We start from the raw sequence: 19220 nt of genomic DNA on the forward strand, positions 1-19220 counted from the left end.
GGGTGCAGAAGTTCACTGCAAAGATAACAAAGGCAGGCGACCGCCGGCACCATCGAAGGAAAAACATTTCACAAAAATAGACGCGTCCCAGGCTGACGCTGCGGCTATGTCTGGAGCGATTTTAATGGATGAGTTATAAACCCCTCTACAGTCAAGCCTTGTAATGGAAAAAGTGACACAGCCTGAATTCTGTGCGGTGCAGTGGTAGGAGCAGACCGGCACCCACCGGCAATACAGACAGGAGAGACCAAGGGGAAAAATGACCCACGTGTTATGAAACTTTATTTGTTGATCATAAAAGCTGGGTTGTTTTTACAAAAGTAATGAGTGTGAAAGCTGCATGAGTGAGACAGTGCTGCCTAGTGGCTGGATTGGAACTCAGGAAGCCTGGATGCTATTCTTGGCTCTGACACTGGCCTGCTGGATAACCTTGGGCAAATCACTGCCCTCCCCATCTGTGCCTCAGTTTCCCCTATCTCTAAAATGACCTCTCCTCTTTTGTAAAGTGCCTTCTGATCTACTGATGAAGAGCTAAGGGTTAGTAGTGCTCGACATTGGGATCTGTCAGGGATGATCTAGATCAGGGGTGGGGAACCTAAGGCCTGGGGCCAACTGTGGCCCCTGGCTTGCCTGATTCTGGCTCCCAAGGCTCAGGGTTCCCCTTCCAGCATTGGGGAGCCTGCGCTGGTGCTCCAGCTCCCGCACTTCTCACTTGTGTGCGGCCCCCAACTGATTTTTCTGTGGGACAGCGGCCCCCGGCCCATAAAAGTTCCCCACACCAATCGAGACGGTATTTGGTCCTGCCGTGAGGGCAGGGGACTGGACTCGATGACCTCGCAAGGTCCCTTCCAGTTGTAGGGTTCTATGAGGTTTCAAATCTTACTCGGACAGGATGACAGTGATGTGCATGCATGTATCCCCGCTCGGCCCGAGGAAGGGCGTGACGGTGGCATTTATTCATGGTGGCCCTCCACACAGGCACGGCCAGCGCCCACAGAGGGCAAAACGCTGGCTGCCTTGGGAGACAGAGGCAGAAATTTTGGGAGTGGCTGAGATATTCCAAGTCTCAAAGGGGGAGCCGCATTAGTCTGTATTTGCAAAAACAACGAGGAGTCCCGTGGCACCGTGCATCTGACAAAGTGGTTTTTACCCATGAGAGCTTGTGCCCAAATAAATCTGGTGCCACAGGACTCCTTGAGATATTCCCAAGAGCCCAGGGCGAACGAGAAAAGGGCACGCAGATGAGTTCAGGCGGTGTGCAGGGCCTTGACCCCGAAGGAGGAGCACTCGCTGGCTCATGGCATTGATTAAAAGCAGGCGTGCGCTCGTGACAACCCTGCAAAAGAAGGCGCCAACTCCTTACTGGGGAAACTGAAGAGTCAACTCCCGGACGTTCTGGTTCTGTTAGTACAGGGCATCCCCGCTAGACATCCGAGATAGGTTCCAAAAAACGTGGCTGTGCAGCGCAACGGCATAAAGCGGGGAATGTTTTCCCCACGGCTGACTTCCATTTGCGCAAATTGGTTTGGGTTTTTGTGCGACGTGAGAACAGGGAACGGGAGGCCTTCTAACGCATCTGTCCCTACACGCGTCAGCGGTGTTAGTGCGGATCCGAGGGATACCGGGACGCCTTGTACCAAACAAATTCTAACTGACTCTTGTGCAGCACTTCTGGTGGTGTGAATACAAGTAACCAATCCGCCTGTTCATTCCTTAAATAACAGTAGTAACACGGTGCCGGTTAGGAGTTTGTCGTGGATGCTGGGCTAGGTTCTGCTCTGTTACACCACTGCCACTCTGGGTTACAGAGCAGATTTTGGTCTGTTAACCTGTTAATTCTCCCCCCCACCCCCACCACCCTCCTTAGCAGGCAGTGAGTTTCATGCCGCCGAGACTGGATTTAAGACAGTGCCCCTGGAAGAATGCCGTTCCCCCAGCAGGCACAGCCGAAGTCAGCCATCTTGCATCCTACCCAAAAGCTTTCGTCAGACTTCTCATGCCAGTTTGCAAACGGCTAATCGAATAGGGCGAGGAGTCATTCGCCGGCACGGTTCAGTCCCATCCAATCGGGAGGGCCGGGCGCTCTCCTCGGGGACGTTCACTTTAATAAGGACCATTTAATTTGCTCTTTGGCAGATTGCAGAACCTATTAAGGAGGAGGGGGGAGGGAAAGGAGAAGGAAAACAGAGAGCCATTAAGCCCCACCGCCTCCGGGATTCTGCACACGGATCACAACTCGCTACAGACTCAGCAGGACGCCTTCACAGGCGCCAGGAGACCCATTCGGTGCCAGCATCCACCTGCCTGGTCCTAAGAGAGGGAGGTTTCGGATGGTCTGGGTGAAACCAGCAGGGAGGTTTGAGTCCTGATTTCCCCCAAGCAGCCGCTAGGTGGCAGATGTGCCTTTTTGATACAGGTGGCACCTGCGTGCAGACTCCAGCCAAGCAGGTGAATTGGCTCCTTTGGCCTGGGCATTTCTACAGCTCCCTCCATCCCTGGAGGGGTACAGAAGACTCCCAGAGGCTTGGAGATGCCCCTGGCTCTCAAGAGCCCCCAGGCATCTCCCTGGGCTCAGAGCCCAAAAAGACACCGCAGTTGCGCAATGGCAGGGGGAAGGGGCCCTTCTCTCACCCTCCCTCCAGCTGCAGCGGGAGCCAGCAATGCCAGGACATCAGGGATGTCTGGGATCCCCGGCCTGGGCTCCACTGACATCCTGGACCGTGGTCACCGATCAGCTGGTGCCGCCCTCCCATCGGAGTTTGGAGCTAGAGTGGGATCCTGAAAAGAACTCGTGGACCGGGCATCCTCCGGCCAGCAGACCTTCACAGCGCAGCGTGCGCACCGCAGCTCAGGGGGGCCGCTGCCTGGCACTGAACTTGAACCCCCCCATCCCCAGCACACTCCCTGATCCACAGTAGAGGGGGGACTTTTTCGAGGAGCAAAGACATCAGGGCCAGTGGGAACTGGCGGGAGCCCCAGACACCTCACAGGACACCCCAAGTGCTGGTCACCCTGGCTATACGTGGGAATCGCACGCCACGGGGTGCGGTTAGCAGCCGGCAAAGGGAATCAATCCAGCCGGGACCTCGACAACTGTCAAAGAACCCGCGCAACTTCCCGGAACTCCAGTCACGGGGAAACGTCCTTTTTTGCTCCCCTTTCCCCAGTCTCAAATGGCCCAGCCCTCCTGGCCCCCTGGCGATTTGTATGTTTTGGAGGGGGGAGCATGCTAAGCCGCCTGGGGGAAGGGAATTAGTACAGCAGATTAGTACAGGCCCTAGGAGGGGGAGGAGGAACGGACACAAGCAGCAGAGCAGACTCCGGGGCAAGGTTTCCAGCTGGGCCTCTGGCAGTGAGGGGAGGAAGGGGTTAAGTGAAGGGGCTGCTGGGAGGGCCCGCGGGGCCAGTCACTTACTCTGCCCTGTGCGAGGAGGTAGTTAGTGCAGGGTGAGACAGACTCAGCCCCCAGGCTCATGTGGACTAGGCGAGACAGAAAAACCTGCAAGGAGAGCGCGCATGAGGGGCCCCGCGAGGTTTGAGCTGCTGCCCCCCAGGCCGACCCTGCCCTGCCAGCAGCCTGGGGACAGACAGGACGACAGACACTCAGGCACCTGGCATGTGATGCATGGTGCCTGCCCAGACAGCATGTACAAGAGTGGGTGGTGAAGGCCAGCTGGGGAAGGCATGTCCAAGCCCCGCCCCTTCTGCCCGAAGCCACACCCCTTCCCTTGAGACCACGCCTCTTCAACAACCACCGCCCAGCCAATCCCTGCCCAACTCCAGCCCCAGCCGTCCTGGGCAGTGCAGGCAGGTTTGGGAAGGCAACACCTCCCCTTGCCTGCAGTACCCACTACCCACGGCAGAGGCACAACCTGCCTCCAAGCCCCCCCATGCCCCTTCTGAGCGGCGGTTTGGTCCGAGGGCTCACAGACCTGCTGCAGGCGCTCAGGTGCGTTGTCACACGAGCAAAACCTGGGGGGGGGCGCCCGAGGTCCGGGCATAGCACATTTCTGGCCCAAACTTCTCCCGATCCTCCCCCCCAAGTGCTGCCTAGCGGTGAGAGCAGGGGGACGTGGGAGTCCGATGTCTAGAGGGAGGCGGGTGTCGGCTGGGGGGTTAGATTATCACAGGCCCGGCGAGTTCCTCTCCTGCAGGGGACGCGCTGCGTGAAGCGGGCTAACTCACCTCCCTTCCCTTCTCCGTGCCGCCCTGTCCGTACGTAAGCCCAGTGGGGGAGGCAGCGAAGGTCCCTTGGCCACCCCGAGGGATACGGACCCGTTGCTGGGAGCGGGGCCTGGGGAGCGAAACGCTGAGCGCGGGGGTGAGCCGATGCTCCGGCTACTCAGGGGCCTGGGCGCAGACAGCCCCCGGGATAGAACCCCCCAGCAGTCGGTGCCGCAGGGCCCGGGACTCCAGAATACTCGGCGCTCTTCCTTGGGCCGCCCAACCTTGCCTGGGTACAAGCGCAGCGCAGGCCACGTGGCCAGGACCCCTCCACTGCCCCGGGGAGGAAGGGGGAGCGCTGGGGCCCTTACCTGGGCGACGCTTTGCTCAGACAGAGGGCTGTCGTCCACCTAAAGGGAGGCAGAGGACAGGGAGGGTCAGGGGGGAACAGGCCGGAGAGGGGAGTGAGTGTGGGGTGGATCAGACAGGGCCCAGCAGGTCAGAGGGGGGCGCAGCTCCACGTGGGGGCTGGGATCATGCAGTGGGCGTTCGTGGGGCACGTAACTCTGACCAGCACAGGCAGTGGGCGCTAACCCCGGGCAGCCCAATCCCCCCCCCACCCCAAAGATGGCAGCACCCCAGGGCAGCCGCCCTCGCCAAAGGAGGAGCAGAGGCCAGCCCGCGCCTTTCTGAGCGGCAGCCTTGGTGTGGCAGGAGCTGCAGAGAGGCTGTCTCGGCTGCATGGGCAGGCACAGGGTAGGGCTGGGCTGTAGGCATGGGGGAGACCCACTGGCCAGAGGGCACACGCCCCTCCACTGCTTGGGGACCCCAGCACTCCCAGGAAGCTAAGCCGGGGGGGAGGACCCCCACATCACTGAGGCAGGGGGTTGGGGAGTTCTTTTCGAAAGCACGGGAGGGTCGTGGCAGACCCTAACGGCCGTGCCTGAGGCCAGGGCGAGCTATGGTCCGGCGAGTCCCGTTTCGGGGGACACGCCAACCTGACGTCGCCGTCTGCCAGCGTTAAAAGCCCCCTAGGCACTTAGGGGCATCGACCCCAATGCTACTCAGGCGATCGCATCCTGCCCATCGAAATCCGAGCATCGGAACGAAACAGGCGTCGCCTCCTCTTGTGCTGGGCGGCTGTGGAAACCGCTGCCACGTTCCACCCCAGAAGTGGCTGCGATTCAGCCACGGGTGGAGCGAACCCGACGGAGCCCTCCCTGGCCTTATGGGAACTGCATGAGATGAAGCACTTTGGGGTCCGCAGACAGAGCCGGGCAGGACAGGACGAGGGTTACGCCCACTGCTCCCCCCCAGCTCAGCTACGCCGCTCTCAGCCCAGGGCTCCTGTTACAGACACAGAGAGCACAGCGCCTCCCGGCACAGCTGTTGCCAACAGTCTTGCGGGGAGCTGGATCAGGGAACGCTGGCGCGGCTGACGTGTCCGCTGCATTTGTTTACCCTGTTCTCACACCGAGCAACCGCCTCCGCTGCGGCTAGCAACATGCCCAGGCAGCTCGGGGCTCAGATGCCCCCGTCGCACCGGGCCAGAGCAGTTGCAGCAGGAGAGGCGGGTCTTGCCTCGGATAATTCCACGTCTCGTTGCTTCCAACGTAGGCCCTGGTACAAGCTGCTGAGAGCACACAGCTCGTGGGCTTTGGTGTGCCCATGGGGCACCATTTTCCCAGGGTGCCGGGTGTCGACCATGCGGGATTTTCCACACCATCATGCAACAGTGCATGCTGGGAAACTCTGCAGGCTATCCCACAATGCCTTTGCACATGCAGTCCTGGCCCCAAGAGCTGTGAGTTCTGGGGATGTCCTCCCGGCCAGAAGCCCGAGGGATCACACTGGTTCAGTTGATTACAGCTCGGACCAGCTGACCTCCACAGCAGGCTGACGATGCTGGAGGCTGAGACACTCGCATCACGGGCAGAGCGGTTACACGGAAGCCCACAAGGTTAGAAACAAACCCACAGAGGGGACGTCCTCGGGACAAACCGATCTTGCCAACAACTCCTTAGCAGGCAGCAAAATTCTCACCCCATTCCCAGTGCTCAGCCTGTGCCTGCAGCTCTGTCTACACTGGGGAGGTTTGGCGACAAACGTGCAGTCGCCATGGAAAAGTCGCCAAAAGTGAAAACCGGTCGCACGGGTTTTTCTGCCTCCCATTGTCGACAAGGAGCTCTCTGTCAGCAGACAGGGCAAAGCATTGTGGGGAAGCATCCCACAATGCAGTGTGGCGGGAAGGCAGAGCTGATCCCTGCGCTTCTTGGGATTCCCGTGTAGCTCTGAGCTCTCTGTGCTGAGGAACGTCAAAGCAGCACAGCAGCCTCTCCAGCCCTCCCCCTGCAGCAGCAGCCAGCCGCTGGGTTCCTAGCAGGGCAGAACAGGAGCACTCCAATCATTTGCTCTTTGTTTATTCTCCAAACGGAGCAGCTCACTCTGCTGCCAGACACTTCCCCGAGCTTTGAAAGGGGAGGGGCACATCCCTGCAGGGCAGCAGAGATCCCAAAACACTGAGCACAACCATCAGGGCAGCATTGTGGGATACTGGCAGAAGCCAGTTCTCTCGACAAAACAAACTGCAGAGCCCACACTGGCTCTTTTTCAACAATAGAGGGGAAAAGACAATAGTCTCTTGCAGGGCTGCAAGTTTTTTGTTGCCAAAACTGGCCCATAAGGCCCAAAAGTCTCTCACTGTTCTGTTGCCAAAAGGCAGGTTTTGGTGATAAAACATGCCAGTGTAGACAAGCTCTTAGACCCTCTGAGCCCAGAGTTCAAATGGGACAAGCCCCAAAGCAAGCACACACGGCTACTCCAGGCTTGCAATGATCCAATTAGCTTTAATCCCTTTTGAAGACAACTTGGCTGTCTACACTCACGGCTTCTTGCACAAGTACGGCCATTCTTGCGCAAGAACATGCAGAGCGTCTACACTGCCCGCCCGCTCTTGCGCAAGTAAATGTACAGTACGGCGTGGCAAGAGGGGGCTCCTTGCGCAAGAGCTACGCTCTTTTTTGACAGGTGTAAGCCCTCTTGCGCAGGGGCTCTTGCGCAAGAGGGCAGTGTGGACGCTCGGCGGGATTTCTTGCGCAAGAAAGCCCTGTGGCTAAAATGGCCGTCGGAGCTTTCTTGCGCAAGAGAGCATCCACACTGCCATGGGCGCTCTTGCGCAAAAGTGCAGCTTGCACATGGCAGTGTGAACGTATTCTTGCACAAGAGTTCTTGCACAAGAACCCTTGCGCAAGATGTTCTTGTGCAAGAAGCCGCGAGTGTAGACACAGCCCTTGTGTTTATTGTGGAGACCTTTTGGGGGGGAATAATTTTATCGACAAACCTCATCCTGGCAGGAGATGAACGTGGATGCTCATTGCTAGTTCAGCCAAACCTAGCACCGGTTGAGACTGGCAGTACATTCAGTGATAAAAATCACATGCCCTCATTAATATTCCATAATCCTGCCTGTCAGATATAATGCCAGGCAGCAGGACACAGCAGTTCTGGGAACCCGGTATGCCACTGGGAACGTTTTTAAACGTGCTCACAGCCCAGCAGCTGCATCCAGGTGCCTAAAAGGGAGCTGTTGGGGGCTGGCTCCACATGGAACCCTGTCCCTTCTCGCTCCCTCCACGTCAGTTTTGTTTGTGAAAGATTTTTGGATGGAGGCCGAAACTGACAAGGAAGAAGAACGGCTAATGACAGCAGAATCCCACCAAGGCCGACGGCCACTCCGGAGTCACTCGTGCCATGCAGACGAGGGCGTGACCTGCCCAGCTAAGCCACGGCCACGCCATGCTTAGAAGGAAGTGACCTCACACCTGCCTCCCACTTGGCCGCTGCCTATTTGTCGCCCTTGGCGGGCACGGAGTCACTCTGCTCTGAGTTACCGGTGATGTAATCGAAGAGAACAAACCCGTACGGCGCCGGCTCCGAGGCCGCCTGGGGTGGAAAGAATCCAAGAGGGGGATTAGAGCAGAGGGCTGGAAGGACAGAGAAGTGAGGGAGAGCAGCTGTGCAGAGCGCGGGGACGGGCTCCGGGAAACACTCACCCGGAAGTTCACCTTCTGGATCACTTGCTGAGGGTCGCTCTCCAGAATCACCCTACGCACACGGGGAGCAACGGGATTGTCCTGTCAGGTCACGGCTCGCCTACAGGCGCTTTCCGGGCGCGTTTGCACCCCAGTGCTGCAAAACTGGGTCTGAGTGCGGAGCTGGGGCCAAATGGCCAAACCTGGACACCAACGCCCTCCCTTGTCCCAGGAACAGGTACCGCCTGGGCGCCCGCAGGGCAAGATTCCCCCCCTCTTCCACCTCCAGCGAACCTCAGCCCTGGACCGGAACTTAGGAGAGATGGGACCAATTCCCAGCTCTGCCACTGCCCTGCTGAATGACCCTAGGCAGGTCACTTTTCCCTGTGCCGCGCCTCAGTTTCCCCATCTGTAAAATGGGGGTGGTGATACTGCCCTCCTTTGCAAAGCACTTTCTGATCTATGGCTAGCCAGCGCGGGCGGGAGGGGAGGGTTAATGAAGTTCCGCTGACTTGGTGAGTTTAGTACTCGGCTGACCAAGGGACTGGCTGCCGCCGCCGGCCCACCTGCCAAGCTCGGTTCACGCTGGCGTCGGCAGCCACCGGACGGCAAAGGGCTCGGATTCCTACGGACGTGGGCTGGCTCCGGGCAGGAGACCCAGCGGTGGAAGGTGCCAACCCCGGGCGAGCAGCCCTGGTTTTAGCCCTCCCCTCGGCACCTGGCCAGCCCGCCTGGCCTCCCCGTCCCTTCCCCGCCCCGGATCCAAGGGAAGCCCCAGGGCGCAAGAGCACACGGCGGCTCACCCCCCGTCGACGATCTCGTCCACCACCAGGAAGGCGCCATCCAGGTTGTCCAGCAGGGAGCGCTTCTCCACGTTCTTCCTGAGGGCAATGCCGGGGGAGCCAGTGAGCGTGTGGGACACGTCCCCAGACCCCTGCCGGCGCCCGAGCGCCACATCCCACCACAGCGGCCGCCCCTCCCCCCTGCTCCCAGCTCCCCCTTTCTCCTCCCCCGGAGCAATGCTCGGGGGACCACCGGCCCTCGTGCGTCGGGGACGGGGCATGGGCCAAGGCGCTGCAGTGGGAATGGGGCTCCAACCTTGCTGCAGGCTTAGCACCTGGCGGGGGGGGGGGGGGGGGGGGTAGGACTCCTGGATTCCCTTCCAGTAACAAGAGCAGGTGCGGTCTAGGGCAGGGGTGTCCAAAGGACGGGGCGCGTGGGGGGATGTTGGGCCCTGGGGCTCGTGGCTGCAGGGGAGTGGATGGGGGGGGGGGGGGCTAAGGCAGCTCCCTGCCTGGCCTGGCACCGCAGAGTATGCTGCAACCCAGAAGCGGCCGGCAACAGGTCCCAGTCCTGGGGGGGTTAAAGGGGGGAACACACAGGGCTCCAGGCACTGCCCTGCCCTGAGCACCAGCTCCGCCCTCCCATTGGCTGGGGACCTGCTGCCGGCTGCTTCTGGGGATGCCTGGTCCGTGGTGCCGGGAGAGCCCTCCCGCTGCACCGCTGACCGGGAGCCGCTGGAGGCCAGCTCACGCCTGGGAGTGCCCCCTGCGCAGACACGGCCTCCTTGATTCCTGCGCGTGGGCACGGGGCTTGGAGACCTCGAACGGAGGGGTGCGGGGCAAGGCCCAGGCGGGAGCTGTGGCCGGGAGAGGGCTGCAGCCAGGCGCTCACCGTAACATGTGGTTGAGGGAGTCGAAGAGGCAGGTGAGAACGGCCACCAGCATCAGCTGCAGGAGGAGGAATCGGTCAGTGCTGCCCGTCTGGACGGACCAACGCACTCGCGCCAGCAGCCCCGGGTGCCTGGCGGACAGCAAAGCCGCGCCGCCGGCAGCAGCATCCCCCAGGGACACGCTCACGCCGCAGGACCCTGGGCCCATCGAGAAGCAGGAGACAAATCCCTCCCCAAACCTTTCGGGGACAGGGCGAGAGGCGGGGCCGGAGCATCTCCCGCCCGCCGGGCAAGCCGAGTGGGGAAAGAGAAACCCGCCCAGCACAGAGCTGGCCCTCCTGCGCCTCGGGGGCGGGGGTACCTCGTTTTCCTGGGAACTCCCCACCACGTAGAAGAAGAGGTCGATGCTGCTCTTATAGACGATGGTCAGCCCTTCCAGAAAGGCGATCTCACCTGGCACAAGGGAGGGGGGCACAGGGAGGGGGCGTTAGGCTGGCACTGAGCACAGAGTTCTGGATCACGCCATCCAGACGGGAAGGGGACGGCAAACCTGGCCTGTCCCCGAGAATAGGGCAGCGGGTGGTGCCACCAAATGCTTTGTTCCCAGCCCTCTCCTGTCTCCTGGTGACCCCCTGGGGTGCCCAGCGTGGCGAGGCTGATGCTCATTTGCCAGTCCCAGGGCATTCTGGGATTCCTGAGGCTCCCACGCGGGCAGAGAGGACAGACCGGCCCACTGCTCTGCCCACCCTTGGAGGCAGCGTCGTGAACGGCGCCGTTCCAGAAAAAGGCCTCAGCACAGGCAGCGCGCCTGCTGCTTGCGCACTAGCGGTGGTTTGCACGGACGTGAGACGGCCCCGCCAGCGTCCTCGCACGACTGCGTGAGCGATACGAGAGCATCCCCACTCGGGCACGATCGCTGGCATGACTCCTGCCTGCACTGCCGTGCCCAAGGCAGGAAGCCGCTACCCCACACCCCGAGGGATACACACAGCTGGCAGCGCTCAGACAGCCGCTGACCGAAGCCGCCTAGGGCCTAAAGGAGCAGCTCGGAAAACCCTCTTCTCCGTCGCCCGGCGGCCTACCCCAGACTCAGCTACTTACTGTCCGTCTTGTGGGTCTTCGTGAAGACGCTCCGCTCAAAGCTCTTCTGCTCTTTCGTGGATGGGAAGGTGCCGTCGTAGTACTGCAGGGGCAGGAGCAAAGGAGTCAGAGCAGCCGACGGGACGGGCGGGAAAAGGAAGGAGCGCTTGGCTAGAGGAGTCAACACGGAGACCCCACAAAAGCTGGCTGTACTGGCGGGCAGAGTAAAGGACATTTTGGAGTGGCGGGGAAACCCGCACTGGCATGGGCCGGAGAGCAGCGGTTTGGCTCAGGCATTGTTCCCGCACAGCCTGGACAATGAACAGGTGGGAAATCGCCTGCCAGCACCGTGGGATTTCCCTGTGCTCCCCGCATCGGTCTGTGTCGCGCACAGTCTGGAAGGTGAAGACCAGGGTTCAAAAAAGAGGGAGATAGACTCATGGAGCTTAGGGCCATCAATGGCTGTTAGCCAGGATGGGTAGGGAGGGTGCCCCCGGCCTCTGTGTGTCTGGGAATGGGCCACAGGGGGAGGGATCCCGTGAGGATTCCCTGTTCTGTTCCCTCCGGCACTGGCCACTGTGGGCCGACAGGACACTGGGCGCGATGGACCCATGATCTGACCCAGTCTGGCCGTTCTGTGCTCATGTTCTCTCTGGGGCAGGGATCGTCCGTTTGGTCTGGGATTCTCCATGCAGGCCTCGACGGGGGTGCTCTACACTACCGCTATCCCGGCTGCACCTCGCAAACCTGGGAGTCTGGCAATATCCGTGCTCCACCCTAGACCATAGAACTCCGGGCAGAAGCCTCGTTGCAGGAGAGTCAGCGGCCGTGGGACTGGGGCCAGCATCTGGTATTCTGTCTGAGGCCAGAGCCGTCCGGCAGCCCAGTGGGGTCTGGGGGCCAGGGCTGGAGCCAGCAGCAGAGCCAGGACCAAGCCAGAAGTTCAGGTGGAAATAGGGGGGCTGCCAGGGGCCGAAGTGGAGCCAGTGATGGGAAGGGGCAGCGGGCTGGGGGGCTGGTGCCAGGGGACCTCCCCGGTCTGGCAAATGTCCTTGTTCGTGACCAGTCAGGTCCCGAGGGTGCCGGATCAGAGAGGTCCAACCTGGGCTAATAACAGAAACCGCAATCAACGTCCATTACTCCACGAGCGTCCATAACAATCGCAGAAGCAAGAACTTCTAAAGCTGAAGCAGCCCCACACCCAGCCGGTGTCTGTAATGCCGTCCCGGCCTCTTGGCGGCGGAGTCAGAAAATATCCCTGTGTCTGGGAGGCCCATGTAAAGAGGCAAACGCTGTTAAAATAAGGATGTTGCCAGGTGTCCTACAGCTCGCTCCGGAGAGAAGGCTCATAATCCGAGCAGATGAAGGCGTGGGAGGAACGCAGGCTGCAAGGCCAGGGTCTGATGGGTTTTGTTCGCTACCTGTCCCGTTAAGTTCCGTGTGTGCATGTGTATTACGCTCAACTGTTGGGAGCTCTAGAGGTGTTGCCTAATCTACTGATTGTGTATTCATTGCCTTGATGCCTTTAAAATTCCCAAGTGACGCTCCGAGGCGTGGGAGGTTCTTGTCCCCGGACCAGGCCGAGTATCATTACAATGAAAGTTTTGTCGGGACCCCCGACATGCACAATGGCTCTGCTCCTATTCGCACTTTGGCAGTGATTTTGTTTGGACAGCGAGCAAAGCTACAACCACTCCCGCCCAGCAGGGTCAACACAGACAACCCAGAACGCGCATCTGGACATCTGCCTAGCCACGCCCGCCCTTGCAAAAAGTCATCTCCCTCTTCACCAGCATCATGCTCATTCGTGGTGGCCTGGGAGGCCGCTCTGCCTCACGCAAAATCCCCCTTCCCTTGTGCGTGTCTCCTCACCCTCCTCCTGCTCCTGGTCGGGATTAGTCAGATGAACGTAAACGTATCCGCATATACGTCCACTAGCCCCCTCGGCCTTCTCGTGGCCAGACGCCTGCCGGTGCGCCTCTTGTCAAATCTCTGCTGCTGCAAACTAGCATCTTGGGTTACCTGTCAGCGGGTAAGTCACTGCAGCATTCGCTCTGGCGGTAACTTACAACCGGGGGCGGCTGCTACAGGCTCATCAGATTGCGGGCTTACCTAGCCAGGACCTACCACGGGGGTGAGCGATGAGTGGCCCGCCGGGCAGAGGCCGTTTGCAGGGTTAGCCCCCGGCGGGCTGTTAGTACTTTATTTACCTGTGCCTCCCAGGTACGGCCGCTTGTAGCTCCCATTGGCTGTGGATCGCCGCTCCCAGCCAATGGGAACTGTAGGAAGCGGTGTCTAGTTCCCCACCGCTTCCCACCGCTCTCATTGGCTGGGAACAGCAATCCGCAGCCAATGGGAGCTGTAGGAAATGGTGTCTAGGTCCCTGCCACTTCCTGCCGCTCTCATTGGCCGGGAACAGCGATCCGCAGCCAATGGGAGCTGTAGGAAGTGGTGTCTGGGTCCCCACCTCTCCCATTGGCTGGGAACAGCGATCCACAGCCAATGGGAGCTGTAGGAAGTGGTGTCTAGGTCCCCACCTCTCCCATTGGCTGGGAACAGCGATCTGCAGCCAATAAGAGCTGTAGGAAGTGGTGTCTGGGTCCCCGCCCGCTTCCCGCCGCTCCCATTGACCGGGAACAGCGATCTGCGGCCAACGGGAGCTGCAAGCGGCCGTACCTGCGGAGACGCAGGCTAACCCTGGCTGATTGCCCACCCCGGCCTCCGGGTCACACAGGCCCCACGCAGGACGTGTGTTCTGAGGTGAGTGGCTGATTTCCAGGTGCGGGAGATGAGTGTGGGAGCGTTGCACTCGTGGGCCCTCTCCTGCTGCTGGAGCTGCGCTCGGCCTGCTTCCCCGCGAGAGCTGTCACAGGGCTTCTGAGCGCGGCGGGAGGCCCGGAGAGGCGAAATGGCTTGCCCGAGCTCTCAGCAGTGCTGAGAATGGAGCCCAGAAGGCCGGACAGGTGCCCTCTGTGCTGGCCCATACGGCCCAGGAGGTGGCTTTGGCCCAGGTAGCTTTCTCCATCTCCTCAGCATGTGGGGTTGCGGCCAAGGAGACCTGCGCCTTGGCCGGTGGGGAAGGGCAGAGCCAAAGCCCGTCTCCTGGGGGGGCCAGAGGCCTGGGTTCAGTGTGTAGCTTCCAGGCCAGGTGGCGTTTACCTTGGCTAAGAGGCGCTGTCCATCGTTGTCCAAGATGAAAATGGCCTTGACCGTGTAGAGGGAAGGCTCCTGAAACTGACACAAGGGCAGCATGAAGCCAGCGGCCCGGTGGCGCCTCCAGAACCTGGGTGCCTCCCCTGCCCCGGGACGGGGTCGCCCCCCCCCAGTGACCTGAGGAGGCGGAAAGGGGGCTGCAGGGCTGTCTCCGCCCTCTGGAAGTGCCCAAAGAGCCCCTGGCCTGGTTCCAATCCACAGCCCTCCCCACGAAGCCAGAGGCCCCGATCCAGGCCCGATGCCCCGGCCCGAGAGCCAGAGGGGGGTGGGGGCCGCGGGCGCTCTGCGGAAGGGTCCGTCCAAGCCCAAGTTCTGTCATGCACTGACTGCTCCAGAGTCCGAGTCCAAGTGTACCACAGAACCTGAGCCGAGAGGACTGAGACAGGCCTCACCCCGGGACCGGAGGCTGAGAAAGGGACGGGGCTGGGACGGCTCAGAGGGGCCTGGCCCCAGACCCTCTGAGCTTTAGCCTGCCTGCCGAGAACAGCGGCTGCAGCAGGCTCCCCTCCAGCCCCCTGGCACTGCCCCCTCTCTTCCCCCCCACAGTTGCCCCCCTCTTCTGCCCCAGGGCTGTCCCCCTGCTCCCCGCTTCTGCCCCAGGCCTGCCCCCCTTTCCCTCTCTTCTCCCCCATGGCTGCCCCCTTCTCCTGCCCCATGGCTGTCCCCCTCTTCTGCCCCAGGGCTGTTCCCCTGCCCCCTCTTCTGTCCCAGGGCTGTCCCCCTGACCCCCTCTTCTCCCCCATGGCTGCCCCCATTCCCCTGCCTCCCTTTCCCCCCTCTTCTGTCCCAGGGCTGTCCCCCTGCCCTCCTCTTCTCCCCCATGGCTGCCCCCTTCCCCAGCCTCCCTTTCCCCCCTCTTCTGTCCCAGGGCTGTCCCCCTGCCCCCCTTTTCTCCCCCATGGCTGCCCCCTTCTCCTGCCCCCCTTTTCCCCCTCTTTTGCCCCAGGGCTGTCCCCCTGCCCCCCTCTTCTGTCCCAGGGCTGCCCCTTTCTCCTGCCCCCTTCCCCCCTCTTCTGCCCCAGGGCTGTCCCCCTGCCCCCCTCTTCTGTCCCAGGGTTGCCCCCTTCTCCTGTCCCCCTTTCCCCCCTCTTCTGCCCCAGGGCTGTCCCCCTGCCCCCCTCTTCTGTCCCAGGGCTGCCCCTTTCTCCTGCCCCCTTCCCCCCTCTTCTGCCCCAGGGCTGTCCCCCTGCCCCCCTCTTCTGTCCCAGGGTTGCCCCCTTCTCCTGTCCCCCTTTCCCCCCTCTTCTGCCCCAGGGCTGTCCCCCTGCCCCCCTCTTCTGTCCCAGGGCTGCCCCTTTCTCCTGCCCTCTTCCCCCCTCTTCTGCCCCAGGGCTGTCCCCCTGCCCCCCTCTTCTGTCCCAGGGCTGCCCCTTTCTCCTGCCCCCTTCCCCCCTCTTCTGCCCCAGGGCTGTCCCCCTGCCCCCCTTTTCTCCCCCATGGCTGCCCCCTTCTCCTGCCCCCCTTTTCCCCCTCTTTTGCCCCAGGGCTGTCCCCCTGCCCCCCTCTTCTGTCCAGGGCTGCCCCCTTCTCCTGCCCCCCTTTTCCCCCTCTTCTGCCCCAGGGCTGTACCCCTGCCCCCCTCTTCTGTCCCAGGGCTGCCCCCTTCTCCTGCCCCCCTTTTCCCCCTCTTCTGCCCCAGGGCTGTACCCCTGTCCCCCTTCTGGGCTCTGCTTCCTGGACTCGCCTTCTCTTCTCTCCTGCAGCCCCCGGGGTCCCCTCCCCGGCCCTGCGCCCCTGAACCCCGCCCCCCCACGGAGCTTCCAGCGCAGAAAGTTTTGCGCGGCCGGGAAGCTGGCGAGTTGGCGCCGCTGCGCGCAGCCCCCGGCCCCGCAGCCCGCCCGTACCAGCAGCCCCGTGGGGTCCATGGCTCCGGCGGCTGCAGCTGCCCGGTCCCCGCCGCCTCCGCCCCCCGGGGCAGCCCCCTCGGGCTGCTGACGTGGCCGGGCCTCGGCGCGCTGCATCCCGCGGCACGGAGCGCTCGGCCGGGCCGCTCCGCCCCGCGCCCCGCCCCGCCGCGCCCCCTGGGGCTGCGGTCCTGGGGGGCCGGGCTCCCCGCGCTGCTAGACCGGCCTGGGGGGAGCGCCCCCCCAGGGCCGCCTGCGCTAACGGGGGGAGCCAGTCGGGGTCCCCCCCGCCCAACAGGGGCCCCCGCCCGCAACAGCGGAGCCCCCCAACAGTCTTGCACTAAAGGGGGGGGCGGCTTGTAGCTAAAACCAGGCCCCTCCCCCACGCCCATAAGGGAGGGATCGGGGCGCTGCGCCCCCCAATACCTCGAGCTGCCTCCTCTGCAGTCAGGAAGCGGGGAGGGGGGGGGGGGATCAGTTCCTCAAGGGCTCCCCCTGCACAGATCTGGTCTCAAAGACCCCAGGGCAGCCTACAGCAATGTGGGGGGGAGCAGTGCCCCTCCTTTGCCCCCCCAATCTGGGGGGCTCTGGGGAGCCATGCAGTTCCCTACCTCGCAGGCGGAGGTGAGGGCCTAGCACATAGGTGTCATGGGGTGGGGGGGGGGGTGAGGGCGTCAGGTCACATGCACCCCTACCTGGGTCAAATGTCCCCCTAGATTTTAATTGCTGAAGCCGGGTGTCCCCACTTTGCCCCCCTCCCCGCAGGGCAGGGGGCTAGAGCCGGGCACGAGGCCCAGAGGTGTGTCTACCTGGCCCCCTCGCCACACCGCGTGGGGGAGCTCCGGGCTGACCCGTCCCTGGGGCATGCGGCTCAGACGCAGGCGGCCGGTCTCACCCATGGCTAGGTGGGTGCCATGGAAGCATCAGAACCGGGGGGAGGGGGGAGGCTGGGGCAGGAGGAGCTGACCTCAAGCGGCTCCCGCTCAGTGGTGCAGAGCGGGGCTAAGGCAGCTTCCTGCCTCTCCTGGCCCCGCAGATGCTGCTGCCCCCAGAGGCACCCGGCAGCGGGTTCCCAGCCCATGGGAGTGTGGAGCTAGTGCTAGGGGCAGGCACAGAGTGCAGAGCGTTGTGTGTTCCCCTCCCCACCTAGGAGCCAGGCCTGCTGCAGCCACTTCTGGGGCGCAGCCCAGTCTGTGGGGCCGGGCCAGGCAGATCGTCCTGGGCTGGGCTGACCCACGTGGTGCCAGGCGGGGGTGCGGGGTATGTCTAGGACCAGACCATGGTCCCAGCCGTTGCCCTTCACTGGTCACCCCTGTGAACATCTAACCCAAGTCTCCCTGGCTGCAAATTAAATGGCTCCTTCCGTGTCCCGTCCTCAGTGGGCAAGAGGAGCAGCTGGACACTCTGTGTAGTGCCCAGGCCTGTGGGACGAGTCACCTGCCGCAATGACCTCCGGTCCCCCCCACGGCTCCTCAGGGAAAACTGAGCCAAGAGCCTCTGGACTCAGCACCCAAAGCCACCCCCTGGCAGCAACAGCAGACGCTTCTCATGTGCAGACCTCTGCACCAATAGCTTCTACTGGCCCCGTTCGGAGTCAGCTGCAGCACAGAGACTTGCCTAAGGCCACCGGAAGAATCAGTGGCGGAGCAAGGGTTAGCGGTTTCGCCTCCCAGTTCCCCTCGTGCCAGCCGTTAAGCCCTGGAACGCTGGCATTGGCATTTATTGGGCCAACTTCAGCTCTATGGAAGTCAATGCTCCTGGGCAGGCTTACGCCCGGTCTGAATCCGGCTCCCCTGTCTTTGGAGCTGTGCTGGTCAAACACAGAGCAGCCCTTCCATTGGCGTGAGGCCTCCTGGCCTCGCTAAAGTCACCGACGCGCGTGACTGGTGTGGGGGGGCCAGTCGTCCGGATCTGTTTGGACACGGACGGGAGAGGTGGTGGGGAACGCTCAAACCACGCTGCACTGTTGGGAGACTCCCCACGGGAAAGGTTGAAGGGCAGTGGAACGGTGTAACCGGTGTGTCTGTGAATTACGGCAGCCTCTGGGGCTGGTCTTCCTCACACCAGGAGCCTCACTGACCTGTGAGCTACCCAAAACCTTGCAGGAGAAACAGACGTAGCAAGGGTGTTATGCAACCCGGAGGCAAAAGCAAAATTTGTGTCCTCTCCTCCCCACCGCCAGTATGTGGCAGGGCCTCGAACCTAGCGCTCAGCTAAACCAGACCTTGGGAGGAGGAGCTTGTACAGCGTCTTTCCCCGCCCCCTCCAGTTTGGGGCTGGCCCCCCCACTAACCTGCCAGCGGAGATGGAGGAGGGGCGGGCATGAGGCTCCAGCTGGTGGCATTGGGCGGAGGAGGAGCAGGCGAGCCGAGGGGGACTAAACTGGCACCCTCCTAGCATGGTGCCCAGGGGCAACTGCCCCCCTACCTTCCCCCCTTGCTACACCCCTGGGGAGAAAAGGTTCTTAAAGCCCCCCCCGAGCTGCTGCCTTTGTGCTGCGTTTCACAGCCGGGCCTTAAGTCGGCTTTTGGTGCTGTCTGCATGGCAGGAAGCTGAAGGGAGAACGCTCTTCCTTCCACTTCCCTTACTCCTCGTGAAATGAGAGTTACAGAAGTCGGAGCAAGAAGCTCGTTATTTTGAAATTATTTCAAAATAACAGGCTTGCTGGATTGATGTGCAGCCCACACTGGGTGTGGGTCACTGGCCCATGGAGAGGCACCTAGGCCACTTACAGAGGGTACGTCTACACTACAGCGCTAGTTCGAACTAACTTAGTTCGAATTAGTTAATTCGAACTAAGCTAGTTCGAACTAACGCATCTAGAACTAAAAACTAGTTCGAACTAGCGTTTTGCTAGTTCGAACTAGTAAGTCCACATTGAGTGGACTCTGAACAGGGCTTAAGGATGGCCGGAAGCAGTGCCGGCAGGGCATAAAAGGAGGACTTAGAGCATGGAGATACTGTCTCAGGCTAGCCGAGGGCTGCGCTTAAAGGGTCCCGACCCCCACCCCGGACACACAGTTCTAAGGGGTGCCCCGCTTGCAAAGAAGTTCTGGCTTGGAGTGCCCTGAGTGCCCACACTGGGCACATCACACCACTCGGCCATCAGCCCGGCTGCACTTGCCGCAGGCTGCCATCTGGGGAGAGGGAGTAATTGGGGGGCTGCAGGAGAGCTTCCACCCCCAGAAGCCCGCAGAGCCAGCCCAGTCCTCCCCA

At 61.9% G+C, this 19220-nt stretch overlaps 1 protein-coding gene across 7 annotated transcripts; it reads right to left on the reverse strand.

Annotated features, from left to right (window-relative positions):
• Nucleotides 1-265: 265 nt before the first annotated feature.
• COPZ2 (coat protein complex I subunit zeta 2) lies at nucleotides 266-16164 on the reverse strand. Of its 7 annotated transcripts, none has more exons than XR_012898006.1 (10): nucleotides 16005-16164; nucleotides 14107-14181; nucleotides 10969-11050; nucleotides 10229-10320; nucleotides 9870-9925; nucleotides 8999-9076; nucleotides 8217-8268; nucleotides 7990-8106; nucleotides 4536-4574; nucleotides 266-2146 (listed from the first exon to the last, which is right to left on the reverse strand). XR_012898006.1 is itself a non-coding variant. In XM_075911163.1 (10 exons), the coding sequence occupies exons 1-10, from the start codon at nucleotides 16119-16121 to the stop codon at nucleotides 2099-2101; spliced, it is 723 nt and encodes a 240-aa protein (XP_075767278.1). In that variant the 5' UTR covers nucleotides 16122-16164; the 3' UTR covers nucleotides 266-2098. The 7 variants fall into 7 exon arrangements, 5 of the variants coding, with proteins under 5 accessions (XP_075767278.1, XP_075767282.1, XP_075767279.1 ...); XR_012898005.1 differs by having other exon boundaries at nucleotides 7986-8106; XM_075911163.1 differs by lacking the exon at nucleotides 7990-8106 and adding an exon at nucleotides 3416-3499.
• Between the last annotated feature and the right edge of the window lie 3056 nt (nucleotides 16165-19220).

Source organism: Pelodiscus sinensis, chromosome 29, assembly GCF_049634645.1.
Source record: "Pelodiscus sinensis isolate JC-2024 chromosome 29, ASM4963464v1, whole genome shotgun sequence".
NCBI lineage: Eukaryota > Metazoa > Chordata > Testudines > Trionychidae > Pelodiscus > Pelodiscus sinensis.

Bases quoted from the DNA above. Each gene is read 5' to 3' on its own strand.
- COPZ2 (XM_075911163.1), bottom strand. From the start codon at position 16,121: ATGCAGCGCGCCGAGGCCCGGCCACGTCAGCAGCCCGAGGGGGCTGCC. The intron at 9,077-9,869 runs GTGAGCGCCTGG...CATTGCCCTCAG, and splicing joins TCCCTCAACCACATGTTACG to GAAGAACGTGGAGAAGCGCT. The intron at 8,269-8,998 runs GTGAGCCGCCGT...CCGTGTGCGTAG, and splicing joins GACGAGATCGTCGACGGGGG to GGTGATTCTGGAGAGCGACC.